The 21,631-nt window shown below is 34.5% G+C and overlaps 1 protein-coding gene across 1 annotated transcript in view; it reads right to left on the bottom strand.

Moving 5' to 3' along the window:
• LOC111139441 (highly divergent homeobox) overlaps positions 1-21,631 on the bottom strand; it is a 187,556-nt gene that overhangs the window by 9,247 nt on the left and 156,678 nt on the right. The window contains exons 4-6 of the mRNA XM_022491690.1: positions 20,637-20,844; positions 9,516-9,592; positions 6,706-6,789 (exon numbers count right to left, since the gene is read on the bottom strand). Of these exons, the coding sequence (XP_022347398.1) occupies positions 6,706-6,789; positions 9,516-9,592; positions 20,637-20,844 (369 nt within the window). The remainder of the gene's footprint in view (positions 1-6,705; positions 6,790-9,515; positions 9,593-20,636; positions 20,845-21,631) is intronic.

Here is a 21,631-nt window from a genome sequence, read left to right as displayed (position 1 = left end):
TTAGATAAGCTGTTTTAAGTCAACATCCTGAAATCAGCAATAAGAACCGCTATATGAGGTTTTATTTACCCTTAATTTCTATTTTATTTTTCTTTCTTAGAGAAAATAGTTTTCAATCTAACTAATCTCCAACAAATCAATAAGGAAAAGACATTAATGCATTAGAAAATTGGGCAAAATACTTGAAAACTTACTTCAAAAAGATCATAGAAAAAGCCAATATCATAATTAAATATTTAGGTGTATGAATTACCAGGAAAATGAAAATTAAAACCACAATACAATAATATTTCACATGAACCAGAAAGGCTAATAACATGTAAAAATCAGACAGTACTACTCAAGGAGATTAATAGAATTCCTATTCACTGATGTTGGAAGTGTAAAATTGGGAATTCCATTAAAGTTGAACATTTTTACATCTTTCCTTTATAATCCAGCAGTTTCATATGCATAGGCATGGAAATGTACATACATTTATACACATATATATATTTTATATATATTAGTTTGCTACATAATTATTATTATTGAAGTAAACTTGACATATAATGTTATATTGGTTTCAAGTATACAAAATATTGATTTGACAAGTTTCTCAATGCTCATGACAATAAGTGTAGTCCCAGTCACCATACAATGTTACTACAATGTTATTGAATATATTCCATACATTGTACTTTAATACTCTGCAACTTATTTATTTTATAACTGGAAGTTTGTATCTCTTAATTCCCTTCGTCTATTTTGCTCATTCACCCACCCACCTCCCCTCTGGCAACCACCACTTTGTTCTCTGTATTTAAGTGTCTGTTTATTTTGTTTGTTCATTTGTTTTGTTTCCTGAATTCTGTGTATAAGTGAAACCATACGGTATTCATCTTTCTCTGTTGAATTCATTTCAACTAGTGTGATACCCTCTAGGTCCATCCATGTGGTTGCAAGTAACAAACTCTCACTCTTTTTTTATGGTGAAGTAATACACATACACCACATACACACAAACACAAACACACACACACAAATGACTTCTTCTTTACCCATTCACCTATCTACGGATAGTTTGGAAGACTATGTTTCTAGGAATTTATTCATTTTTCTAGGTTGTCAGATTTGTTGGCATATAATTTTTCCACAATATTCTCTTAATTCTTCATATTTCTGTGGTGTCGGTTCATATTTCTCCCCCTTCATTTTATTTGAGTCATCTCTTTTTTCTTGATGAGTCTGGGTAGGGGTTTATCAATTTTGTTTATCTTTTCAAAGAACTAGCTCTTGGTATCTTTGATCTTCTCTGTTATTTTTTAGTCTCTATTTTACTTACTCTTGCTCTAATATTTATTATTTCCTTCCTTCTATTAGCTTCAGACTTTGTTCTTCTTTTTCTGCTTCCTTTAGGTGTGAGGTTTGGTTGTTAATTTGAGATAGTTCTCATTTCTTTCTTTTTTTTTTAAGATTTTATTTATTTATTTGTCAGAGAGAGAGGGAGAGAGAGCAAGCACAGGCAGACAGAATGGCAGGCAGAGGCAGAGGGAGAAGCAGGCTCCCTGATGAGCAAGGAGCCCGATGTGGGACTCGATCCCAGGACGCTGGGATCACGACCTGAGCTGAAGGCAGCTGCTTAACCAACTGAGCCACCCAGGCGTCCCGAGATAGTTCTCATTTCTTGAAGTACGGCTCTATTGCTATATAAACTCTTAGAACCGCTTTTGCTGCATCCTAAATATTTTGGACTGTTGTGTTTACATTTTCATTTGTCTCCATGCATTTTTTTAATTACCTTTGATTTCTTCATTGACCTATTGTTTGTTCAGTAGTGTGTTGTTTACCTTTGTGTTCTTGTGTTTTTTCCAGTTCCCCTCCACCCCGTGATTGATTTCTAGTTTCATACTATTGTGGTTAATATTATGCTTGATATTATTTTAATCTTTTAAAATTTATTGAGACTAGTTGTATGGCCTGATATATGACCTATCCTGGAGAATGTGTCATGTGCCCTTGAAAAGATTGTGTGTTCCTCTGCTTTTGCGTAGAACGTTCTGGAAATGACCATCAGGTTTATCTGGAGTAAGTGCCATTCAAAGCCAGTTTCCTTGTTGATTTTCTGTCTGGATGATCTATCTATTGATGCAAGTGAGTTGTTAAAGTCCCCGGCTATTGTTGTATCACTGTCAATTTCCCCCTTTATGTCTGTTAATATTTGCTTTATGTATTTCAGTGCCATGTTGGGTGCATAAATGTTTACAATAGTTATTTCGTCTTGTTCGATTTTCCCCTTTATCATTATGTAGTATCCTTCTTTGTCTCTTATTACAGTCTTTGTTTTAAAGCCTATTTTGTCTGATATAAGTAGTGCTACCCTAGCTTTCTTTTTTGCTTCCATTGGCATGGTAAATATTCTTCCATCCCTTCACTTTCAATCTGCATGTGTCTTTAGGTCTGAAGTAAGTGTTTCGTAGGTATGATATAGATGAACCTTGCTTTTTTATCCATTCAGTCACCCTATGCTTTTTGATTGGAGCATTTGGTCCACTTGCCTTTAGAGAAATTATTAATGGATACATACTTATTGCCATTTTAAAAATTGCTTTCTGGTTGTTGTGGTAGTTCTTCTTTGTTCCATTCTTCTCTTGTTTACTTCCCTTATGTTTTGATGGCTTTCTTTAGTGTTATACTTAGCTTCCCTTCCATTTATTTTTTTGTTTCTTGTAATTTTTTGTCTTGTAGTTGCCATTGCATTCATATATTACATTTTCTGTGTATAGCAATCTATAATAAGTTGATGGTCGCTTAAGTTTGAACACATTCTAAAAGCACTAAATTGTCACTTCCTTCTCCACGTTTTATGTATATGATGTCATATTTTACATCTTATTTCATGTATCCCTTAGGCACACTTGATTTCACTACTTTTGTGTTTTAACCTCCTTACTGGTTTTATAAGTGACTAATCTACCTTTCACTAATGTTTGTTATTCCCGTGAATGTTTCCTTTCTTAATTTTCTTACTTCTAGTCATGGCCTTCTCTTTACACTCAAAAAAGTCCCTTTATCATTACTTGTAAAGTAGGTTTAGTGGTGATGAATTCCTTTAACTTCTTTTGTCTGGGAAATTCTTTCTATCCTCTTCAATTCTGAATGATAACCTTGCTGGGTAGGTTATTCTAAGTTGTATTTTTTTTCCTTTTTTCACTTTGAATATATCATGCCAATCCCTTCTGGCCTGCTATGTTTCTGGTGAAAAATTAGCTAATAGCCTTTGCTTGTAACCGTTTTCTTTTGTTGCTTTTAAATTCTCTCTATCATTACATTTAGCCATTTTAATTATGTGTCTTGGTGTAGCCCTCCTTGGGTTCATCTTGTTGGGGCTCTTTTTACTTCTTGCATCTGGATTTCTGTTTCCTTCCCCAGGTTAAGGAAGTTTCCAGCTATTATTTTTTTCAAATAGATTTTTTTGGCCTTTTCTTTCTCTCTTCTGGGATTTCTATAATGTGGATGTTATTATGATTGATAGCATTGTATTGTTTTATTAATTTTATTAACCTATTCTCTTCCATTATTTTTTCTGCTTTTTGATGTTCAAATTGGTTACTTCCCATTATCTTGTCTTCCAGATCCCTGATCCATTTTTCTGCATTCTCTAATCTGCTGTTAATTTCCTCTAGTGTATTTTTCATGTGAGTTATTGAATTCTTGAGCTCTGACTCATTCTTGTTTATATTCTCTCTCTCTTTTTGGAAGTTCTCACTGGGTTTATCCACTCTTTTCTCAAGTCTTCTGAGTACCTTTATAACCTTTACTTTGAACTCTTTATCAGGCATATTGCTCATCTTTGTTTCATTTCACTCTTTTACTGTGATTTTTGTCTTGTTCTTTCATTTGGGACATATTTCTCTGTCTCCTCATTTCGTCTAACTCTCTGTGTTTGTTTCTATGTGTTAGGTAGGTCAGCTACATCTTCTGATCTTGAAAATGGTGGTCTTCTGTAGAAGAGGTCCTGTGGTGCCCTATAGCACAGTGTTCACCTGTCACCAGAACCAGGTGTCCCACAGGTGTCCCCTGTGTGGGCTGTATGTACCCTTCTCTTGTGGCTGAGCCATGTTTACCTTCAGCCCAGATAGCTTCAAAGGCCTACTTCTGTGGGCCTCTGTAAACACACTTTTGAGAGTCTGGGCTGAGGCCAGGTAGGAGCAGTTGGTGGGCGGGCCCATTATACATCCTAGCAACATGCTATTAGCCTCTTTGCCAAAACTGCACAGAAGTGTAGGGCTCAGTCCCTGTACATGCAGATAAGAGGCCTGGCTACAGAACTGTGGGTGCCTGGTGTGTGGGTTTGTTACACCTCCCCAGGACGGGGGTCACTTTGGAGTGACACTGGTCTGGGCCTAAGCTGCATAACAGGTGTGGTTGGGCAGGAGCAGCTTTGGAAGTTGTGCCTGCCATGGCAGGTAGGTTGGGTGTAGTTGGTCCACAGGGGAATTCCAGCGTGAAGCATTTGGTGCTGACAAGGAAGATGGAGAGTGTTAGAAATTGTTGTTTTAAGCCTTTGGCTTTTTACACTGGGGGAGGGAAAGAAACAGGTGGCAGCTTACACTTTTGTTCTTGTAGAAATTTGATCCTTGCCCTTCTGGCACATGGTCTAAGATGACCCAATAAATCTCTTTCATCTATAACCCAGCCACTTTTCAAACTGCTGTTTCTATGCTATGTCCTGGGCTCATTTATATTACTAATATGTGGTTCTTTATGGGTAGGTACTCGGTTTCCCAGGAACCTCCAGGTTTCCTGGCATCAAGCTTACTGATTTTTAAAGCTCTCAGAGTTAAAGTCTGCTAGTTTTCAAAGTCAGACATTAAGGGGTATTGTCTTCCTAGTATGTGTGGTGGTGCCCTGTGTGGGGTCTGAGTCTCTCACTTCTCTGTAGTTGTGATGTCCCTCTTGTTTGTGTTTAGTCACACAGAGTTTGGTTCCCAAATGCCCCTCTTTACCCTTTTCGATGTGGCTTTCTCTCTATGACTAGCTGTGGAATGTCTCTTCTGCTAGTGTTCATCTTTTTTTCAAAGTTAGTTGCATAGATGTAGTATTGCCTAGGTGTGTCTGAGGGAAGAGGTAGGCACAGGAGTCTCCTAGTCTGCCACTCTGTTTCTTTCACTAATTTGTCCTGACTTTAGAATTAAGGCAATGCAATTCACAGATGAGGTGAATTGTTTTTAATAATGATTATGAAAAATATATTTCTATATAATTGTTAATTTTTTAGAGTTAAAAAATAAATTTACGTAGGTGGTGATGTGTTGTCGAAGACATTCCTAATAGGGTAGTTAAGGACTTCTTGTTCCCGCATCATTTACCACATGGAAAACACAGGATCATTAAATGTCCTGTAGAGTTCAATAAAAATGTTAACTAGCATTCCTGGGTTAGATACTCTACCCTACCCTGGTCTTTAGCTCCAAACCTTCTCAAGTGGCACTCCAGAAGTTTAAGGTTCTCCAATGTATCCTTTGTTCTGAGCCCAGCCCCATTTGACCTTTTTGAGAGTGCTAAGAGGAGAATACTTAACAGCTGTGCAATCCAGTCCTCTCCTCTGTAGTTTCCATATCCTGTGCCAAGTGGCACAGAGCACTTTTAAACCTGAACTGGGCATTTGGAAATATTTTATGACTATGTAGGAGAGATTAGAATGATCTCTTGTAGTTCAGAAACAATCTTATAATTTTATTAGTCAGAAATACAGTTTAAATACAGGATTATGCTGTGCTCTTTAAGCACTTATGGAATAAATTTCAAAAGATAATTGCCTTCTGATGATAATATTCAATATTATAAAGTCTGACATGCTATAAACATTTAGGAAACAATCTGTTGAATGACATAACTTTCAATTATAGTAAAATTGAAAAGAGTTTTGAGAAAATGACAGCTATTATCTTTTCTGATTAAATGTTATTTTCTGTTAGCATTTTAAGATTATTAATCTCTGCTTTGAACACTTAAAGTTTTCTACCAAAGGACTCCTCTGTATGGACAGAATGATTGTTTGGCCAAAATTTCAGAGGCCCGAGGTTACCTAGTAAGATAGGATATTGACTAACAAAGGAAAACAACTACATATCTATGCAGAAAACATATTGATATAGACAGATAGCTCATGTCAAAATTTCATAAAGTTACGTATGGCACTCTCTCAAAGTAAGCCTTTCAGTTTAGGTACCAGTGAATTTAAGAAAATATCACTTCTCTTTATATTCATTTGGCATTTGCTTTGGGAATTGTTTTTAAACTTCTGAAACTGGTTCCCTAAAAATTATCTTCAAAATTTGCAATTCAAGATAAAATTAGCAAGGGCCACTGGAAAAAAATCTCCCCTTTACCACCATTTAAAAGTAAACACTAGCTTTAAGGCCACTGTCATAAATTTCACATTAACCACCATTATGTCCTGCCTTACCTTGATGTACACTGTCAATACCTACTCCCACTCATCAAGCTCTTCGCTTAAAACAATAACCACTAAACCAGCCAGAATTAATTAAAATGTCCATATCCTAACTGGTATCCAAGCGCCTGAGAAGTCAATAGGGAGCCCCACTTTAACTTATTTAAAAAAATTGAAAGTGAAATAATCTAGTACATAGGCAATATAAAAGTCTGCCTCATTTAGTACCTTCTTTTAATGAATTCAGAATTTGAAATTACTTTCACCTTATAATCCAAGAGAGAATTGACTTGTTCAACTTCAGAATTACTTATCATGTCACTTTCTTCATCATCAATAATTTCTATTTTCTGTAACACAAGTAGAGAAGTTTTCATAAATACATATCTGATCATCAACACTATATCCAACAATGTATAGTACATAAACATTCAATGTTTAGTTTTAATGATGGGGTTGTCTTGTCTAAGTTATCCAGAATAAACTCTGATAACTGGTTCTTCAGTGTTATATACAGTGTATGTCTGAGCCACTTTTTGCTATCTTTAACTGATGACTGTTTATTAACTAGGAAATTATTATAAAACTATTTAAAATAGAAAAATCTCTCACAATGTTTCTGAAAAACAAGAGGCATTTGAATTCTGCTTAAATAGCACCCTCCAGTGACAGGAAACTCCCTTTCTTTAAGAGGAGTCTTTCTAATGCTAACCATACCTACTTTGTTGCATTGTTCTGTTTTTTAATTACCATGTACATCTTTACAATTTCTAATGTAAAATATCAATATGTGACATGCATTCCAAAGTCAAATGCAGTTTTCTAAGTCACTTATTTAATGCTAGACAAATTGAAAGCAGACATTTATGATATAATAATAAAAATAAACTGGTGATTTTCTTCCTTCACTGAACAGTAAAAGGGAGAGAGAGAGAGATCCTAAAGTGTCATTATGTTATAATTAAGGTGCAACATAGTTCGTACAGTATTTTGCACACAGTAGGTACTAATTAAATATCTGTCAAAAGAGTCAACAAAACAGCTTACTGCTGATGTGAAGAACGACCAGTAAACTCCCAACCATGGGGGCAAAGAAAGTTCTCTAATCATAGAACATTGTTTTTTTAAAAAAGCAAAAGCAAAACCAAAATGAGCTCTAAATATTTGAGCACTGGTATTGCATGGAAGTATTGAATTATTATATTGTACACATGAAACTAATATTATACTGTATGCTAATTCATTGGAATTTGAATAACAATATTTCAAAAGTCCCAAACACACCTGGAATGATCATACTTAACACATTGCCTATGAGGATATGTAACCATAACAGGATGTGTGACCTACAGGCTTCCGAGTCAAGAGGATAGTTGCAATGAAATTGATTTCTATTGCTGATTGGAGATGAATCTAATTTTTTTAAATTAAAATCACTATAAACTTGGGGTTTCATTATGTCAGCTTTCATTAGACCTAATTTGATACTTTCTAAAAAATTTTTTTAGATTCTCTGTTTGGATCAGTTCTGGAGAAAAAGAGGTAAGTAATCCAGGGAAGAAAGCTCCAAAGGCCACTCTATAGATTTTTGCATATAAATCAGTCTTAAATGTTTTTGTGATTTGCCATCTATGAATAATTGTGGGCATTCAAAGTTACAGGCCGAGGAGATGGGCCTTTGACAGTCTGAAGTTCTGTCTCTAAAAGTGAATTTTTTTTTAAAATTAGATGCCTAAATGAGTTGGGTCATTCCATGCAATTATTTCATTTATTATTTCCAAATGTCTGCTGAGGGGAGATCCAATGCAGAGAAATTCAGACTAAAAATGAGCATGTGTTTACAGAAGAAAAAAGGGTTTAGTTTGTAAATAATTGTATATAACTTGTTTAGTGTAACTCAATTCTAGAGCAGAGAAGATTATTACTTCATGGAATTTGAGAATATTAACACAACTAATTGTGGAAATAATTATTACCAGCTATCTAATGAAAACATTTCATTAAAATCAGTTTGTTTTCCTATATGTCTATTGAGTTGTGTTAGTAGGGTCAGACATCAACTGAAATAAGGACTGAAATCAGTAAAATGTAATCCTAAACTATATTCTGCATGTGGAAAATACTGTTATAAATTGTTGTTGCTTAACAAAAAAGAGCAAAACTGTAATTTGTGTGTTCAACTTCTACTAAGGAGATATGGAAGAATTATAGTGTTCTATAAATAATGTTTGTAATAGAAACCAGAAATGAAGTTACACCTATTTTGTAACAGAAAAATCCATTATAGGGACCATTTTTTAAAAGACCACAATCAAGCAAAAATCACTTTGCAAGAAAACACAAAATGGCTTTTGCCTTTATGTTTGACTTTAATATTATCTTGATTTCTGTATTACTTGATGAAGTCAGGATACAAACAGATGCTGCTAAAACAGCTGCTTAGAAAACATTTCTATATACCAATAATGTTTACATTTTCACAAAGCCCAGTTAAATCCACATATACCCTGTATCTGCCTGTTATTCAGTGTGTTAATATTGTCTTTCTTCCATCAGTGCAATTTTTAAGACTAAGAGAGTCTAATTCAACTAGAAAGAAGAGAATGTTCCAAACATAGTAAAGACAGATATGGTCTGAACAGAGAACTCTGAATGAGAGTCAAGTGTATTCATCCTTTCTGATGGAGGCAAGTGTATCTGAATCAGACACAAGTCTTAGAACTAAGCCTTCTTTCATTATTGCAGTCTAACCTCAGCCTTAATTCTGTTCTTTGCTAAATGTATTAAAGAAAAATAACATATGTATAAAATGTCTATATGTAGTAAGTTTGGGTTTTTATATTCGCAAATCTCTTCAGTCAAAAAAATTGCGGCAGAAATGACAGGGCTTTAAATTTCATTTCTTTAACCCTCAAAGATATATAATTTCATTGATGACAGCTTTGTTTTGGCTTGTGAAGTGGAGAAGGATATAATTACGATAACACTGATATTATTACCAACTGGAAACATATCCTTGAAATCCATCATGTAGGAAAGAACCCATCATGAAGAAAGAATTTTAAAATGTACATACCACATTATCTGCAGATACTGCATGGTGGTCCTCCTCCTTATGAACCCTTGCCTCATTTGGAACTTCACTGGACTCTTCTATGGAAAAAAAATGCTGTGATTTCATTTTTCATTCCTCAAAACTTTATTGAGAGTGCTTCTCTCAAGATCACTTAAATAATTTCTTTATTTTAAAAAGACACAAATCGGGGTGCCTGGGTGGCTCAGTCAGTTAAGCCTCTGCCTTCAGCTCAGGTCATAATCCCAGGGTCCTGGGATTAAGCCTCACATTGGGCTCCCACCTCAGTGGGGAACTGGCTTCTCCCTCTTCCTCTGCCACCACCCCTGCTTGTGCTCTCTCACTCTGTCAAATAAATAAATAAAATCTTTACAAATAAATAAATAAATAAATAAATAAATAAAAAGACACAAATGATAAATTTATATCATATATGCTTTGATAAGCAGTTGTACTTCTAACAGTGCCTTCTAGGAAATAAGTATGGATAGGTACAAATACAAGGATAGCTTCTATTGTGCTGTTTATAATTGGAAGAAAAAATTGAAGCAGTCTATATGCTTAAGAATGGATGATTGTTTCATTTAGGACCTATTCTTTCAATAAATACTATAAAAATGAAGGGCAAGAAGAGTTGATAGTAAGGAAAATATTCACCATCTACTGTTAAGTGAACAAATGAAGGTAACAAAACCTACTATGTAGGTACACCATGATCTTATTTATTTATTTATTTATTTATTTATAGAGAGGATGTGAGTGCAAATGTGAGCGCTCCATCTCATGACCCTGAGTTCATGACCTGAGCCAAAACCAAGAGTTGGTTGTTTAACTGAGCCACAAAGACATCCCTATGATCTTAATTTTATAAAAGAAAAAAAGTGTACATTTTCATCTACAATGAAAAGACTGATATTATTTAGACCAAAATATTGACATTATTATTTTTGGATGGAATTACAGGCAATTTTATTTTTTCCTTTGGTCTAATTTTACTTATTTCGATACTTCTTATTTTTTCAATTTGCTTACTTATATTGAAATATTTTTACAATGAATTTGTATCGCTGGTTGTAATAAGAAAAAATGATAAAAGCAATTTTCGAATACATGATATAAAACTATAAATATAGTACATTTCCAATTTTTTGAAAAAGCAAGTGTATGTGAATACACATACATACACACACACATACCCCTGCATATATGCAAGGAGAAAACACTGGCAAAAATATTCACCTGCTCCTATTTTAAGAATAGTTATTGCTGAGAGGTAGGATTATGTCAAAACTTCTTACTGTATTTTCATATATTTTCTGTAATGAACATGTATTCCTTTTATGATCAAAAGGGAGACAAACCATAAGAGACTCTTAACTATAGGAAATAAATTGGGGGTTGCTGGAGGGAAAGGGGTTGGGGGGATGCGGTAACTGGGTGATGAGCATTAAGGAGGGCACATGATGTGATGAGCACTGGGTGTTATATGCAACTGATGAATCATTAAACTCTACCTCTGAAACTAATACAATATATGTTGATTAATTGGTTTTAAGTAAAATAAAAAAATTCAATATTCTAAAAATGTAAAAAAATTAAACTAAGAAAAATTAATTCAGAGAAACAAGTCTTTTAAAAACTCTCTGTGTTGAGCTAGGAGAAGTGGCTAGTTCACAGCATAGGCTGTCTACCAAATAAAGCCCTCTCTTAGATTACCCCTACATCATTCTACTCCTTAGTAAAGTAAGACAGTAATGTTTCTCTCTTCTTTATGCACAGTCATGTCATTGAGATTATTTAAACACTAGTTGAAGTTGTCTGCCTCTTGGTAGCTGATGTTTTATTTCATCATAGAAAGCAGAAGAAAGGGGGCGCCTGGGTGGCTCAGTGGGTTAAGCCACTGCCTTCGGCTCAGGTCATGATCTCAGGGTCCTAGGATCGAGCCCCACATTGGGCTCTCTGCTCAGCCGGGAGCCTGCTTTCCCCTCTCTCTCTGCCTGCCTCTCTGCCTACTTGTGATCTCTCTCTCTGTCACATAAAAAAATAAAATGAAATTAAAAAAAAAAAAGAAAGCAGAAGAAAGGAGTGCCTGGGTGGCTCAGTCAGTTAAGCATCTGCCTTTGGCTCAAGTCCTGGGATCTAGCCCAATATTGGGCTCCCCACTCAGCAGCGAGTCTGCTTCTCCCTCTCCCTCTGTGATCCCTCTCGCTCTAACTCTCTCAAATAGATAAATAAAAATCTTTTTAAAAGACAGAACAAAAATATTTATCAGTCTTCCTAAGATTTTTCCAGACACATTCCTTCCCATGGAAAGATGTATAGAGGTGCCCTGTATGAGCCTGGAGCATTAACTGGGAAAAAAAAAAAAAAAAAAACAACTAATGGAGGAACTCACATGAGGACATAAAGAATTAGGTTTAAGATATACAGCAAAACTTTACCAAAATTTTAATGCAAAGTCCACCATAAATTCAATTTATTTATTTATCAAGTTAGTGATTTTCACATTTTTATTTAAATTGGAATTTAAATATTAGGTTTGGGCATACAATATAGCGATTCAACAATTCCTTACAACACCCACTGCTTAACCGCAACAGGTGTACTCCTTAAACCCCATCACCTATTCCACCCATCTACCTCACCTCCCTATTGGTAACCATCAGTTTGATCTCTATAGTTAAGAGTCTATTTCTGGGCACCTGGGTGGCTCAGGGGGTTAAGCCTCTGCCTTCAGCTCAGGTCATGATCTCAGGGTCCTGGGATCGAGTCCTGCATCGGGCTCTCTGCTTGGCAGGGAGCCTGCTTCCTCCTCTCTCTCTCTGCTTGCCTCCCTGCCTACTTGTGATCTCACTCTGTCAAATAAATAAATAAAATCTTTTAAAAAAATAGTCTGTTTCTTAGTTTGCCTCTTTCTCATTTTTTATTCCCTTTGCTTATTTGTTTTGTTTCTTAAACTCCACATATGACTGATCATATGGTATTTGTCTTTCTCTAACTTATTTTGCTTAGCATAATACTTTCTACCTCCATCCATGTCATTGCAAATGGTAAAGTTTCACTTTATTTTATGGCTGAATAACAACCAGTTGTATATGTATATACCACATCTTCTTTATCCACTTATCTATCGACAGGTGCTTGGGCCGCTTCCATAGTTTGGCTCTTGTAAATAATGCTGCAGTAAACATAAGGGTGCATGTATCACTTCAAATTAGTGTTTTTGTACTTTTTTGGTATATACCTAGTAGTACCATTACTGGATTATAGGGTAGTTCAATTTTAATTTTTGAGAAACTTCTCTACTGTTTTCCACAGTGGGTGATCAGTTTGCATTCCCACCAAGAGTGCACAAGGTTAATTTTTCTTCATGTCGCTCCCAGGACTACTTGTTTCTTGCGTTTTTTATTTCAGTCATTCTGACAGGTGTGAGGTGATAACTTGTAGTTTTGATTTGCATTTTCCTGATGATGAGTGATGTTGAGCATCTTTCATGTGTTTCTTGGCCATCTGTATGCCTTCATTGGAAGAATGTCAATTTGCCTCTTCTGCCCATTTTTAATCGGGCTATTCACTTTTTGGGTGTTTAGTTTTATAAGTTCTTTATATATTTTGGATACTAACCTTTATTGGATATGTCACTTGCAAATATCTTCTGCCATTCCATAGTGTGCCTTTTAGTTTTGTTGATTGTTTCCTCCACTGTGCAGAAACATCTTATTTTGATGTTGTCCTGATAGTTTGTTTTTCTTTGTTTCCTTTGCCTCAGGAGACATATCTAGAAAGAAGATACTGCAGCCAGTGTCAAAGAAATTAGTGCCTGTGTTCACTTCTAGGATTTTTATGGTTTCAGGTCTCACATTTAGGTCCTTCATCCATTTTGGATTAATTTTGTGTATGTTGTATTTTGCATGTAGTTGTCCAGTTTTCCCACCACCATTTGGGGAAGAGAATTTTTCTCATTGGATAGTCTCTCCTGCTTTGTCAAAGATTAATTGATATACAGTTGTGGGTTCATTTCTGGGTTTTCTATTCTGTTCTATTGGCCTACATGTCTATTTCTGCGGCAGCACCACACCATTTTGATCAATACAGCTTTGTAATATAGCCCAGAATGGTGATGCCTCCAGCTTTGCTTTTCTTTTTCAGGATTTCTTTAGCTATAATAATCTTTTGTAGTTCTGTACAAATGTTAGGATTGTTCATTCTAGCTCTGTGAAAAATGCTGTTGGTATTTTGATAGGGATTGCATTAAATGTGTAGATTGTTTGGGGTAGTATAGACATCTTAACAATATTTTTTTCTTCCAATCTATGAGCATGGGATGTCCATTTCTTTGTGTCATTTTCAATTTCTTACATGAATGCTCTATAGTTTTCAGAGTGCAGATATTTTACCTCTTTGGTTAGGTTTACTCTTAGGTATCTCATGATTTTTGGTGCAATTTTATAAAGGATTTGTTCTTTGATTTCTTTTTTTGCTGCTTCTTTATTGCTGTATAGAAATGCAACAGATTTCTGTATGTTGATTTTGTGTCCTGCAACTTCACTGAATTCCTGTATCTGTTCTAGCAGTTTTTTTTTTTTTTTTTTTTTTTCCTGGATTTTTCTTTTTTTTTTTTTTTTTTTTTTCCATTTTTTTTTTTTTTTTTTTTTGTGGAGGCTTTTAGGTTTTCTATACAGAATATCATGCCATCTGCAAATAGTCAAAGTGTGACTTCTTCCTTGCCAAGTTATATTACTTTTATTTCTTTTGTTTTCTGATTGCTATGGCTAGGACTTCCAGCACTATGTTAAATAACAGTAGTGAGAGGGGACATCTCTGTCTTGTTCCTAACTGTAGAGAAAAAGCTCTCAGTTTTTCCCCATTGAGGATGGAATTACCTGTGGATTTTTCATATATGGCTTCTATTTTGTTGAGGTATATTGCCTCTACACCTACTTTGTTGAGGGTTTTTATCATGAATGGATGTTGTATTTTGTGAAATACTTTCGCTGCCTCTATTGAACACCATAAATTCAATTTATTTTTTTAATAAAAAAATGATTCCTAGATGGAGGAGACTTTATTCATTATTTAGACATTTCAAATCACAGGAATTTCAAAACCTATGTAATCAGCAACTAAATTAAATGAAGGGTGGGTTGTTAACAGGTTTAGCTGCAGAGCTGATACTAGGACTAATGTTCTCAGAATAGATGTTACAGTGCTCATCAATAAGATCATTACTGGTATCATTCCTTATGGGTTTGCTTTATATTTCTGTTCCTACTTGCTCAAAACTATATACATTTATGCTTTACTGGCAATATATATATGCAGGGTTTGATTATTTTATTAGATGTAAATAAAAATTATTTTGAGGATTTCTAAAATAAAAATGTATGATGTGATACAGCTGAATAAGGCATGTTTTCTTTTGCTTGCAGATAGCTTCCACATTACTGCAAGTTTGAAGGATAAACACAGTCAATATGTCGCTTATTCCTCAGGAAAAGCAACTCCGCAAATTGGAAAATAAATAAGTAAAGTTATTATCAGTAAAAACTCTAGAGGGCACTCTATAGTAGTCATATACTTAAACTGAGTACCTGCTAAACTATACTTTATATGCACAGCCATATAAACCCACACACATGAAAAGAGACTTTGCTATAAAATTTAACATTATAGATGTTAATTACTCTCATACTTTAAACAGTTTGATTCTTAGGATAGTAAGAATCTTTAAAATTGCTCAGCCCTGCATGTATTTTAGCAGAGACAGAGAATTTTACATTAAAGAGCTGAGTCATCTATTACTTTTGCTGGAGTTTGCAGTCGTGTGAGGGGTGAAGCCAGGCAGCTTTACCACATCTCCTTTCTCTTTATTTCCACACAGGGAAAGGAAAATGAAATGGAAGAAGTGAAGGTGGGAGACAGAAGGTGGAAGTTTAGAGGTAAGTCAGAAACTTGTATCAGGGAAGTACCTGTTTCTCAGGAAAGAAGAAATGGAACTGAAACTGCTAAAAGATGGCAACACTTTTTGGTGATTTGGGCTAAACTTGCCTTTTACTGTATTTTAAAAATATAATGCTTTGGGGCACCTGGGTGGCTCAGTGGGTTAAGCCTCTGCCTCCGGCTCAGGTCATGATCTCAGGGTCCTGAGATCTAGCCCCAGAGCCCCTCATTGGGCTCTCTGCTCAGCAGGGAACCTACTTCCTCCTCCTTCTCTGCCTGCGTCTCTACCTATGTGATCTCTCTCATCCTGTCAAATAAATAAATAAAATCAAAAAAACAAAACAAAACAAAACTTAAAAAATTAAAAATATATTTAAAAAATCCTTCTTTCAGCATGTAGAGTTTTTTTCCTAGAAAAATTTAACACAATTTTAAACTGATTTTTACCATGTAAAATGTTCCTGCTTTAAAGATATTTTTCTTTTTCTTATTTAGAAGATTAATTTTCTTGAAGCAACAGCTATATTATAAAGGACTGTGTTTCAAGTTGTTAGAATTTTGAAATAGTATGGGCAACAACTCTATTTTGTCTCCATATATCTCAGATGTAGCTAATGGAAATCTCAAAGTAAACACATTTAACTACATGTTCATAACTGAAAAAGAATATGGTTAGCATATCTTAAAGTTATGATATTAGTCTAGGCCACATGATACAATTCACTTAATCATCACAAAAGAATCACACAGCTAAATCAATGAGATTAGCATTCTCCATCAGCAAAATGAGAAAGAAAATAGTACAGAACTCATTGGAAATAGTACCAAAAAGGGCTCTTTTTGTATTTTAAGACTCTTTTATACTTTTCTGCTCCAACTTCTGATGAGAATGAAAAAGTTATTATGCAGCTGTAAAAAATAAGCCACTGAAAGGAATTCTAGGCAATCTCACTTCCTATCAAGTATTTTTTGATTCATATATTAACTTCTCTCTCTCCTTTTTCTTATTAGGTCTTGATTGCTATGCCAGCCACCTAGAGAACACACTATTAAATGACAAAGGATGGCAGTGTAGGAGCAGTGGTCCATTAGCAACCTTAAAATTAACTCACTTTTCCCCCATTAACTACTGATTTTTTAAAATTCCTTTTTAAGTGGGGAAGTAGAAGTCTTAGGTTGAAATTCCCCTTTAGGGGCTTATGTAATTTACTTCAATCAGAATATTTCTTCATAGCTCTCCCACCCACTCACGGAAAAACACAAAACCCCATAATCTTACAAATAGTTGCCAGCCATCATTCTCTAATGATCCATTCATAAATCACTGAAAATACTCAAGTATTCCCAGGCACATATAATTTAGTAAAGACTAATAGAAGATAAAAATGGTTTAATGGACCAATTAGATTATAAATGAGGGATTTGGAAATGATGAAATAGCCTCTCTTTTTTTCCTACTTCACAGTTTTCCTGTACACCAAATTCTGTGTTATCATCTTCGTCAATACCAACAGCAAAGACAGTGAGAGAGACAGAGGGAGGGAGGGAAGAGAGAGAGAGAGAGAGAAAGAAAGAGAGAGAGAGAGAAAGGAAACAACTGAACATTCACGAAAATTTTTAAACACTTGGTATTAAAATATATGGCCCTGGCAATACTAAGAGCTTTTATATGCCATTCATTACTCAACCTATTGCAATCTGTTGGCTTCTAACTTGCAACACACATTGTTTTTTGAAAGAATCCCTTAATCACCCAATTCAATGGGTTCTCATTCTTTTTAAAATTTTATTTTCATTTTTCTTCTTTATTAAGTTATAATTGGCATACAACAAGTACACATAATTAATATATACAATTTGGTGAGTTTGGACATGTGAATACACTCATGTTACCATCACCACAATCCAGGTAATAAACATATCCATCACCTCCAGAAGTTTTCCTGTGTCCTTTTTTTTGTGTTAAGAACACAATATGATTTACCCTTTTAACAAGTTTTTTAAGTCTATAACCCCTTATTGCCAACTATAGGAACTGTCGTCTAACAGTTATACTATAGTTGTAAAATTGTAACTTTATATTCAATGAACAACTCCTCATATCCCTGTCTCTCATCTTCTGGTACCATTATATTGTCCACTTATATGTATTTTGCCATTTTTAGATGCCTCATAAGAGAGAAATTTCTATTCATCTTCCAAGAGATGACCAAGATAATGATATTTCTTTCTTCTGAAATCTCTTTCTTTGATTTTAATAATAACATAACATCCTCATTCTCCTATATCTGAATATTCTTTTGATGGCTCCCTTTTCTTCTCTAGCCCCCAAATCTGGATATTTCTCAACACACAGCTCTTATACATCTTCTTTTTTTAATTTTCCATTTTCTCACTTAACTATATTTTCTATTTCTATGGCTAGGCTTTTTTTTTTTTTTTTTTTGCCTCAATGTGGGTGGTTCCTATATTTCTTTTCATGTCTTAACTCCTCTTCTGGGTTTCAGACCCACATTATCCATGAGTCTGCTGAACAGCTCCACATGGAAGTCCTAATGTCATCTAAAACTTAACATATGCAAAACTGAATTTATCTTTCCATATTTTACTACCCACTTAATGCAGTATCAATAAAAAAATCTTAAAATGATTTTGGGGGAGAGGGATTGGGGAAAGGTATGACTAAGCAATTCTAATGTCAATCTAGAAGAATCTGGTGCTACAAGAGCTAAGAAGAGTAATCAGATCACTACCAGATACTTAGATATTTTATAAAGCCACAGTTATAAATAATTAGATCAATGTAACATAATAGGAAACCCAAGATGTATATGTATACATATATGTGTATATGTATATAATACTTGAAAAAAAGCTACAATTAAACTCACTGGGAAAATGCTGGATTATTTAAGAAACAGTGTAAGGGCAACTGGTTAACCATTTGGAAAAATAAAATTAGGGTTTTTCTCACATATCTTGAAATAAAATGAATTCTACACCAAATAAATATCAAGTTGTAAAAATGAAACCATGAGAATATAAGATGCAAACATGGGGGTATGTTAACATATTCCATCGTGGTAAAATGTAATCATGACACTGAAGTCAGAAACCATAAAGAAAAAGATTGATATATTTGGCAACATAAATATTATAAACAAAAGTTCTGACATCCATAATCAAATTTAAAAGGCAAAAATTAAACTGGAAAATATGTTGTTAATATTCTGATAAGTATATTAAACAAAATGGGTCAGTGCAAGATTCTTTTTCTTTCTCTCAGTTGCAAAAAGGCTATATATTGTATGATTCCTTTCATATGAAATATTCAGAAAGTAGATCTGTGGTTGCCTGGGTTTGGATGTAGAAATGAGGGTTGATTACAAATGGGCTCAAATTTTTTGAAGTGATAAAAATATTCTAAAGTTGGATTTTAGTGATGGTGATAATCCACAACTCTATAAAACTTACTAAAATTTATGGGATTCTACATTGACAATAGATGAATTTTATGATATGTAAATTAAACCTCAATAAAAGTGTTCATTGAAAAAGTGCATGTTATTATTTCAATTCTCACTAGGGAAACACTGAGCACTGTTATAAAGATGATCCAGCCTATTTTCCTTAGTTTACAGATGTGGAACTAAGGCCCCATGAATTAAATGTTTTGCCTCAAGTCACATAATCATCTAGTGAAAGATCTAGAACTTTCACCCAGGTTGCCTCTTACCCTGATGTTAATCACATTATACCATACCCTCTTATTACAATACATTGATGATGTTCTAACATAAATTGATTAGAATTTCAATAAAATAAAAACAATCATGTACTTAATTATAATTATGGATTGTTGCAAAAACCAACATTTCTAAATGTGAGAGATCATCATTGTGGTAGATAAGTATTGTGATGACTGTTGCAAAAACCAACATTTCTAAATGTGAGAGATCATCATTGTGGTAGATAAGTATTGTGATGACTCAATGAGGCTCTTTAGGTGGAGGCATTAAAAATAAAAAAAAGATTAAAAAAATGGGTGTTGGTGAGGATAGAGAGCAAAGGGAACCCTTGTACACCATTGGTCTGAATGCAAATTGGCACAGCCATTATGGAAAACAGTATGGGGGTTCCTCAAAAACCTAAAGATACAACTACCATGTGATCCAGTAATCACTTTTCTGGATATATAAACAAAAGAAATACAATTAGTACCTCAAAGATATATCTGTGCTCTCACATTTCTTGCAACATTATTTATATTACCCAAAATATGGAAGCAACCTAAGTATCTGTTGACAGATAAATGGATAAAGAAATTGAGAAATAGATATATATGAATTATATATATGAATATATAATATATACATATATAAACACACACACACACACAGGAATTTATTCAGTCTTAAATAAAGGAGATCCTGTCATTCTCAATGCATGGACAAACCTGGAGGACATTATGTTAGAGGAAATAAACCAGGCACAGAACTAAAAATACTGCACAATCTCACTTATACGTGGACTCTTAGAAAGCCAAAGAGAAGCAGAGAACAGAATGATAGTTACCATGGTGGGGAGGTCAGGAAATGGGGGAATTTGGCCAAAGGATACAGATTTGCAATTACGTAGGATGGATAAGTCTAGAGATTTAATGTACAGCATGATTATTATAATAAACAATTCAATATTGTATACTAGAAATTTGCTAAGAGAGTAGATTTCAGGTGCTCTCACCATATACATAAATGGTAACTATGTGAGGAATGGATGTATTAATTAGTTTGACTGTAGTAATCATTTCATTATGTAAGTGTGTATATATAAATACATAATCAAGGGGCGCCTGCGTGGCTCAGTGGGTTAAGCCTCTGCCCTCCGCTCAGGTCATGATCCCAGTGTCCTGGGATCGAGCTCCGAAACAGGCTCTCTGCTCAACAGGGAGCTTGCTTCCCCCTCTCTCTGCCTGCCTCTCTGCCTACTTGTGATCTCTTTCTCTCTGTCAAATAAATAAATAAAATCTTTAAAAAATATATAGTCAAAATAAATCAATTTCTTTTCAAATGTTAAAACAAAAGTTTTGAAGACTTTAGATGTGAAATGCAATTAGCTGAAAGCAAGTTAAAAATCCAACAAATTTACAAAAGCTACTATTAGGAAGTGCAGCATATGAAATACCTTGAGAGCTTCCTTCAGATAAACAGATGGATACTTCATCATTTCTTTCATTATCTTCTCCTACTTCAGGACCAGCTTCCTCTCCTGATGTGAGTGCAGACAAAGAACCAGACTCAGGCTGCTCAGAGAAATCAGCAGGGCCTCCTCTTGGAGGCGGAACTTCAATCCCCATTAAACGATATTTCCTTCTTCGATTCCCAATCCAAGTCTTATAAGAAAAATACAAAAGGAATTTTTGTAAACATAGAATCTTTAAGAGTTCTGGCCATTAGAATAACAAATGGATGTTGCATAAAATGTTATTAAAACTAAATAGGTACCTAAAATAACAACACTTAATTATTAGTAAGCAAAAATTAAGATAATTATGATTTTACTTTTAAATATATTATTAGCAGAAAGATGACATTTATCTAAATACTCAGACTTTATTTTTTTTATTATTTTTTTATTTTTTATTTTTTCAGCATAACAGTATTCATTATTTTTGCACCACACCCAGCGCTCCATGCAATCCGTGCCCTCTCCAATACCCACCACCTGGTTCCCCCAACCTCCCACCCTTTGCCCCTTCAAAACCCTCAGATTGTTTTTCAGAGTCCATAGTCTCTCATGGTTCACCTCCCCTTCCAATTTCCCTCAACTCCCTTCTCCTCTCCATCTCCCCTTGTCCTCCATGTTATTTGTTATGCTCCACAAATAAGTGAAACCTTATGATAATTGACTCTCTCTGCTTGACTTATTTCACTCAGCATAATCTCTTCCAGTCCCGTCCATGTTGCTACAAAAGTTGGGTATTCATCCTTTCTGATGGAGGCATAATACTCCATACTTTAAAGCAACATGCAGTCCATTGCAGAACACTACTTTTAGACTCCTTTTTCTTTTTTGAGATTGATCATTTTATTAATTTTATATAGTATAATCTATCAAAATGTCCAATATAAATGACTAATTAAAATTTATAAGCAGATGTTTATGCTTATGAATCAAAC

Source organism: Enhydra lutris, unplaced genomic scaffold (assembly GCF_002288905.1).
Source record: "Enhydra lutris kenyoni isolate GAN:26980312 unplaced genomic scaffold, ASM228890v2 scaffoldscaffold107, whole genome shotgun sequence".
In the NCBI taxonomy this organism is placed as follows: Eukaryota; Metazoa; Chordata; class Mammalia; order Carnivora; family Mustelidae; genus Enhydra; species Enhydra lutris.
The sequence above is the reverse complement of the archived record's forward strand: the minus strand, read 5'-3'. Positions and strand labels throughout refer to the sequence as shown.